General features: G+C 40.4%; 1 protein-coding gene across 3 annotated transcripts; it reads right to left on the minus strand.

The window, feature by feature from the left end:
• Nucleotides 1–2,909: 2,909 nt before the first annotated feature.
• LOC125543522 (ubiquitin C-terminal hydrolase 12-like) lies at nt 2,910–6,503 on the minus strand. 3 transcript variants are annotated; one of them, XR_007298551.1, is made up of 6 exons: nt 5,245–6,503; nt 4,220–4,294; nt 4,056–4,139; nt 3,703–3,970; nt 3,408–3,451; nt 2,910–3,255 (listed from the first exon to the last, which is right to left on the minus strand). XR_007298551.1 is itself a non-coding variant. In XM_048706893.1 (4 exons), exons 1-4 carry the CDS (start codon nt 5,329–5,331, stop codon nt 3,929–3,931), a joined length of 288 nt encoding a protein of 95 aa, XP_048562850.1. In that variant the 5' UTR covers nt 5,332–6,501; the 3' UTR covers nt 3,477–3,928. The 3 variants fall into 3 exon arrangements, 1 of the variants encoding a protein (XP_048562850.1); XR_007298550.1 differs by having other exon boundaries at nt 3,794–3,970; nt 5,245–6,502; XM_048706893.1 differs by lacking the exons at nt 2,910–3,255; nt 3,408–3,451 and having other exon boundaries at nt 3,477–3,970; nt 5,245–6,501.
• Nucleotides 6,504–7,660: the final 1,157 nt, after the last annotated feature.

Here is a 7,660-nt window from a genome sequence, read left to right on the forward strand (position 1 = left end):
TTTTACCATTGTCGAGGATGTCTTGTTGTACCGAGATACCAGTCTGATCGGAATGTCTCGGGAGGAGGTCTATTCCTTCGTTGACGTGAGAGCTTGTGATGGCTAAGTTGGACACCCCTGCAGGGATTTGGAACTTTCGAAACCGTGCCGTGGTTAATCGGCAGATTGGGAATTTGTTAACGTCCGGTTTGTAGAACCTGAAGTTGACCTTAATTAAAATGAATCAAGCGTGTGTTACCGTGATGGTCTCTTTCCGGCGGAGTCCGGGAAGTGAACACGGTGTGGAGTATGTTGACGTAGGTTGTTCTAGGATCACTTCTTGATCATAGTTTCTCGATCGTGCTTTGCCTTCTCTTCTCGCTCTCTTTTGCGTATGTTAGCCACCATATATGCTAGTCGCTTGCTGCAGCTCCACCTCATAACCTTTACCTTACCCATAAGCTTAAATAGTCTTGATCGCGAGGGTGTGAGATTGCTGAATCCCCGTGCCTCACAGATACTTCCAAAACCAGCTTGCAGGTGCCGATGAGTCCGTGCAGGTGATGCAACCAAGCTCAAGGAGGAGCTCGATGAAGATCTTGTCCTTTGTGTTGTTCCGTTCTAGTCGATCAGTAGTGGAGCCCAGTTGGGGTCGATCGGGGACCTTGTCGCATTTGGGGTTCTTCTTTTATTTTGACTCCGTAGTCGGGCCTTGTTTGTAACTGGTTGATGTAATGCTTTATTTATGTATTTGTGTGAAGTGGCGATTGTAAGCCAACTATGTATCTTTTTCCCATATTGTATTACTTGGGTTGTGTGAAGATTACCTCACTTGCGACATTGCTTTCAATGCGGTTATGCCTCTACATCGTGCTTCGATACGTGGGAGACATAGCCGCATCGAGAGCGTTATAATACATGAAAAATTTAAACTGTTCATCAGAATGTGGCACATAATATACCCAGTGGAAAGCTTATGAGTGGCAACAAGTTTTTCATGTAGACATGTGTTACAAATTCGTTGCCGTTTGAGAGCAGTTTTTAAAATGTCAAAAAAATGTTGTTTTTTGCTTTTTAAAACAACATGTAAATGAACGACGGACATCTCGTAAATATAATTTTTGAACCATGCAGGGTGGAGCACGTGAACTTCTTGCAACAAACCTTTTAGGCTTTTCGTTTTGTATTTTTTTATTCTCTTCTCAAACGAAGTAGTTGAACTTCCCGCTATTTTCACCTGAACTTTTGTCACGTATTTTTGTTCAACCTCTCTCACAAGAATTATTGAACTTTCTCGGGTAGAGCACTTGAACTTCTAGCAACAAATTTTTTAGCATTTTCTTTTTCATTCTTTTTAATACAAAATGCACACAGCGTAGTACGTGAACTTCTGGCTCTTATCAATTTGAACTTCTCTCTGCTTCTCTTTAGTAACGTAAAAAATCTGAGTTTTTATAGACATCGAACCGCTCTAACTTTTTTATTCTCATTTGAAACGCATTTCGTGTAGTAGTTGAACTTCTCGTTGTTTTGGACGTCTCTATGTCGTAGTTTTTGAACTTGTTTGGGGCTTCACATTTTTTTGTTTTTTTACATTAAACCAACATACTAAAAGCACATTTTTGCATCAATGCATACTATTGAACTTCATGAAACAATACAAAACAAGAAATTAGATAACCCGATGTACAAATGGGGGCCAAATAAACAAACGATCTTATTCCCTTTCATATGGCTCACTGAATTTCACATGTCCAAATGGACTTCACTTAGTTGTCTCACCTTCATCATACACCTTGTACATCCAAGCCCAAAATCAAAATCAAAATCGTGCCTCTCCAAACACAACATGTGCCATAGAGAGAGCTATAGTTGTTCCTTCCCAGCTATATGTGAACTTCTACGGTCGACGTATTTTTTCTATAGTAGATGCATAACAACTACGGGGAGAAGAATCTTTTTGTTAGTAACGGAAAAAATTCGAGTTTTTGTAATAAATATCAAACCACTCCACTTTTTGAAATTGAACTTCTTGGTTTATTATTTACTAACGAGAAAAATCTGGGTTTTTCATATGCATTAAGGTATTCTATTTTAAAAATTGAACTTCTTGGTTTTTCAATTTGGACTTGGTGTTATTTCTTATAGTAACGGAAAAAAATCCTAGTTTCTTAATAAACATCGACCTATTCCGTATTTTAAAAATAAACTTCTAAGTTTTTTAACAAAGATAATCCCTTTTATATGAAATTGTTTGAGATGTTTTTTTAATTTGATCTTCTTACAGTTTCTAAAAGCATTGAACTTCTTCGTATTTTAAAATTTGAAGCTCTAGGCTTTAAATCCATAAAAAATATTCTTGGTTTCAGTTTTTAGACACGAGAAAAATCTTATTGTTATATTAACACTGAACTGCTCGCCTTTTTTAATTTGAGGCTCCTTTTTATTTTTAAAAAATGGAACATCCTTCTTTTTGTAAATATGAGTTGTTGTCTATTATTTTCATTTAAACTTATTTGAACTTCATGGATTTTTTTAGAGCTAACTTTCAAAATAAGGGGGGGGGGGGGGGGTTTTTTCAACAAACTTTTTTTGAAGGTTTCCTTAGTGTTGATGTTTGTTCTAATTTTACCAATTATGAACTTGCGTGCACTTGTTCTCTCAGACACAAACAATTGTAGTTTAAAAATTTGAACCTCAGGATTTATGTGTACTTTCTCCTGTAAATGAGGTTAAGGAACCTTTTTTGCACAAGTGAACGTCTGACATTTGAAAAGGAAAAATTCCTATGAAGCTTCAACTATGTCGAGAACATACATATGTGAGGAACACCCCCACCCAGATTTGCACTATCTTTCAAACATATAACAAACATTAGACCACATATATTTTACAACCAAAACGAAGCAACATTACAGCAACCAAGGAGATGCTGGGAAGAAACAAGCAGCGCAGACGTAGTTATAACAAACAATATGCCACAAGTACCAAAGTTATGTGTTAAAGGCCAAGGGGCATCTAAGAAAATTACAAACCACGCATAGAACAGATACTATGGCCGCATTATTTGTCATCGTAGTCGTGACTTTTCAAAAGAAGCTATAGTCCCAAACTGAAGAGGCCATATGTGTTGACACAAGTTAAACAGAAGAGCCAGACTAGTGAGAGCTTATGCAATCTCTAATGCATATCTTCGACTGAAGTTGCACTCTTGAGCTTAGCTTTGTCGACAATGCCCTTTGATCTCGCGAGCTGTGGAAGAAGAAGCGAGAATTCCTAAAATATTGCAGAGATGTTGTTAGGAATCCAGAATGGTTCTTACAAATGAAGTCCAGAAGTTGAAAGAATGGCTACTATCTTGGTATTAAGTTCAGTAGAAGTTGCAAGAAGATATTGCCATGTTGAAGGTGTTGTCCGTATTTTATTACCTCTGAGGTTCCATTCTCAAGGAAAACACCCTTCAATCGACTATCTGCAAGATATAACAAGGTAAAAGATTGTCAAAGAGGTCAAGAAAGATTGTTGCGGCTAAATAACAGGAAAACTTGTTAGCCACAGGTTTTTTTGTGCCCCCGTGCATACACACGACAATCATCAACTTCCATATACATGGACTTTAGTTTTCTGACAACATGAACTTTGTTGTTGTCGCTGTACATGAACTTCTCCTGTAACCAACTATTTGACTGTATAGAGCACCTAGTGCAAGAAAAGAAAAACAACCTCCTTATCTACTAAAAGGTGATGGTTCGTTGGGTCATATCTGCACAAACTTTATATATCCAGGGCAGAGTGCGCGGAAACGCTAGCTTACAGGCTCCGTCAATAACTTGAGCAACCAGTCCTGCCATCATATGGTACACAATTTATTCAAGCCAGCAATTTCACTTTCAGCCACTTGCTTGGTGGTATTGCATGGCAGGACGTCGCTCCCGCTTCTCACAACTGTTTAGTTGTAGATCTTTACATGCCTCTCAAATGAATGGCGGTTCTGCGCACAAAATATGAAATTAGCAAAATTCCAGACAACATGCCTGACATTATTGGCACAAGTTGCAACAATGTGCAACAAGTACCTGGTTAGCACTATGTGCCTTTCTTGGCGCTGTGTCTGGGTGCTCCAGTCCAAGATACTGCGCCCAAGCTCGATACATGTATCTCTAAACAAGTTTATACAATTGAAATCAAATTAAGCGCTACAAAAGCTGCTTCATCAAGTAGATAACTAGCATCGTAGTACCTGAAATCTCGTGGCTACAGTGTCAGAATCTTCAAAATAGTCTGGGCAACCAAGGGATATGTACACAAATTTCCACTGTTCAAATAGAACATTTGTTAGCACCGGACAAGTACATTTTAACCAATGTTTGTACTAGGTGTTAGCTCCACATACAAAATGCAAGATAAACACACCTCGGAGAAATAAAAAGATAGTATGTATCATGTTTAAAGCAGCCCAACAACTTCAAATGGACAAAGCCTAATTTTCTAGAGATTACTGCCAAGCTTAGACCAATGTAGTCGATTAATTATATGCATTGTGGATGATGTGTCATGCAGATAAGCAACTCATGTCCTATCCCACAGGGAGTTGTCGCCAATTGGGATGGACCCCCGCTATCTTCCAATAAGTATTAATACTTCCTCCATCCCAAAATAAGTGTCTCAATTTTGTACTAACTTTAGTACAAAGTTGTACTAAGGTTAAGACACTTATTTTGGGACGGAAGGAGTACCTTTCCAATTAGGTTAACACCAATTTAGAGAAGCATAATTTAGTTATTTATTTTAGATTGTTAGACTTCGAAACATAGAGGACCGCTTTGATGAAATTAAGAACCTCCACTATATCCCCCATCACCTAAGCATTCATGAACCAAGGTTTGTGACAGTATGTGTCGGAATATTTAAAGTTCCACATCGAAATATATAGGCGATAAGCCGCTAACGAAAAGCCTACCAGAGAAAAGAAAAGGCTTACGCTTTTCATAATCATTTTATGAGCGCCAACCAAAATTTGATAGCTAACTGTGTTTCTTAAGCCCCGAGTGAGACCTTGGGCTATAAATGCCAACTCAGATATTTGATGTTTGACTGGTGTTAAATATTCTAACTAGTAAGCATACACATATCTCAATAACATCACATCTAACGAAGATTGGGCGGCGGACACAGATGCACTATGCCGCTATAGCAAAAAATAAAACCACATAATTATATACATCGCAATATATGCTGCAGAAACCATGGAAAAATCCTCATTACCTTGGAGAAATCCTCATCTGAGACCTTAAGCTTTTTCTGTAAACGTTCTTTAATAGAAGATAAGGTCTCATCCTCACGAATAACCATAAAGAAAGGTTCTCCAAAATTCTGAACTTGCTATGGAAATCAGGATAAATATCAAGCATGTGGTTAACTAGAGATCCAAATATGATATCAGAAGCAGACCGAGGAAATCTTTCTTAGCAATAATTGCCTTGCCCCCAATTCCATCATTTATGCTGGATGGTGGGCAGAACACAACAATGTCAAATATTGGAGTATTAGAGACACAGCTAAGCATTTCTTTTAGTGAATGACAAAGTAACTTAAAACCAAATGTGGTACAATGACTAAAAGTTCGTCCAACTGCATTTGAAGAACTACTCACAACCAGGCTGTATTTTTTGTGTTTTACAGAACACAACCAATAGCATAACTGGTTTGATGCCAAAAGTTGGCATGCCAAATTTTGGCACTAATATTGGCTAGAGATTGGTTGATTGCTAATTTTCAGAGATGATTTTTTGTTCAAGGCATATACACAAACAGCTTGTGTGCACTGCTAGTAGAAGAGAGGGCAGCTTGACGCAGACACCCTGGGGTGTGGGGGCAGATTCGAAGGTGGCAGTAGCATGGAGGAAGAGGGGCAGCAGTAGTATGGAGGAAGAGGGGTGGTAGTGATGACTAGGTGGTGCGCAGCGACTCTGTTCCCCACAGCGGAGCCGGGAGGCCGGCCAGGAGGAGGAAGGTGGCAGTGCAGGGTGGCGTGGGCGGCTCTCACGCCGGCGGCGGAGGGAAGAAAGTGAGCACAGGGGAGGGCCACAGGTGGGGGAACATGCATCGAGTCGCCGATCTGGGGAGGCACTGGAGGGAAGAAGGCCGCGATGGGAGAGGAGGAAGGTCGCAGCGGCAGAGGAAGAAGGTCGCGGCGGCCGAGGAGGATGGATGCGTCTGCCGTCGGTGGTCGAGGAGCGGCGGTGTGGGCGTCGTCGGAAGCTACGGCGGGTGGAGGGGACTGGGAACCTTGGCGGCGACCCGGGACGATGCGAGGGCGACGGCGAGCCGGGAGGAGGAGGCCGCGCGCGGGAAGGAGGAGGCGGCGGAGCTCGCGAGTGGGGGCGGCAGCTCCGGTGGCCAGCAGCGGGTGGGCGTTGGGGTCGGGTGGCCGGCGGCAGGAGGTGCGTCGGGGTCGGGGGTGGCGGCGGGAGGTGGTCGAGGGATCCGACAGTGCGGGAGGTGGGGTGGGGGTTGGGCATGGGCCGATCAGTTTTTTTTGTTTTCGGGAGTTTGGAAACATCCCATCGGGCCTGTATAAGGGTTGGGTGTGATCTAAATAGTTATTCTAATTTTGAGATTAGAATATTCTAGTTAGCATGCATCATATTTATTGTTATGCATGACACAAATTGGCATCGCATTTAACATGATACGGTATCTACCTACTATATATTACTCTAACCCTCTTTATATATATTTAATTCTTTGCCACATCAGCATATATACTTGCTATTTCCGAGTGCATGACATCGTCGGCTATGATACCATCACTATGGCCACCCTAATAAGGCTCTTATATTAGTTTACTGAGGGAGTACGTACCTTCATAGTACATATATAGTATCATAGAGTAGTACTAGCTCCCTCTGTAAACTAATATAAGAGCGTTTAGATTACTAAATAGTGACATAAACGTTATTATATTAGTTTACTGAGGGAGTATATATCATAGATGACCGTATTTATGGCCACGCATGACACAAAGTAGTATAGCATTTATTATATATATATATGTGTGTTACGGTATCTACCTATGTTACTTCTTCTTTGCCACATCATCATATTTTCTATTCTCGGGTGCATGATACGGCTATGATACCCCCACTATGGCCACCCTAATAAGGCTGGTCGTAATATGGTAGTATCAAGTGGTATGATGCATGCCAACTAGACTTTTTGAATGATGTGGCACACAGTTAAATGATGAAAGAGAGGGTGTGTGATATCATATCATGATATCGTATCATATTAAATGGTGTACTACTTTGTGTCATGCATGGTAATTAGTAACGAACCTAAGATACTAACTCATGATACTATACATGCGCGCATTACGGAGGTATTGCCGATCATATACTAGTATCATGTATATATACTCCCTCCTTTCCGGTTTATAGGCTTATCTCAAAATTTTAGTTTGTCCATTTTATAAGGCTTAATTTGGTTGTTCCTCATCACATGTCGAGATTCCAAGGTGCATTAAATCATTGCATGTAAGTATTAAGAGAAAGTTGACCAATGCATGTACTTTATATATGCATGCATGTATTGCAATTAATACCTTGGAAAACATAAATTTTTGAGGAAAACAAAAGCATTAATTGGGTGTTCTTGCAAACTACAAAGGTATTCCACCACT

This window comes from Triticum urartu, chromosome 3 (genome assembly GCF_003073215.2).
Source record: "Triticum urartu cultivar G1812 chromosome 3, Tu2.1, whole genome shotgun sequence".
In the NCBI taxonomy this organism is placed as follows: domain Eukaryota; kingdom Viridiplantae; phylum Streptophyta; class Magnoliopsida; order Poales; family Poaceae; genus Triticum; species Triticum urartu.

What these genes read in the sequence shown, in the direction of transcription:
- LOC125543522 (XM_048706893.1), bottom strand. Translation starts at nt 5,331, where the DNA reads ATGGTTATTCGTGAGGATGAGACCTTATCTTCTATTAAAGAACGTTTA. An exon ending in CAGATGAGGATTTCTCCAAG is followed by an intron (nt 4,295 to 5,244) that starts GTAATGAGGATT and finishes CTATTTGAACAG; the next exon opens with TGGAAATTTGTGTACATATC. An exon ending in AGGCACATAGTGCTAACCAG is followed by an intron (nt 3,971 to 4,055) that starts GTACTTGTTGCA and finishes TTTTGTGCGCAG; the next exon opens with AACCGCCATTCATTTGAGAG.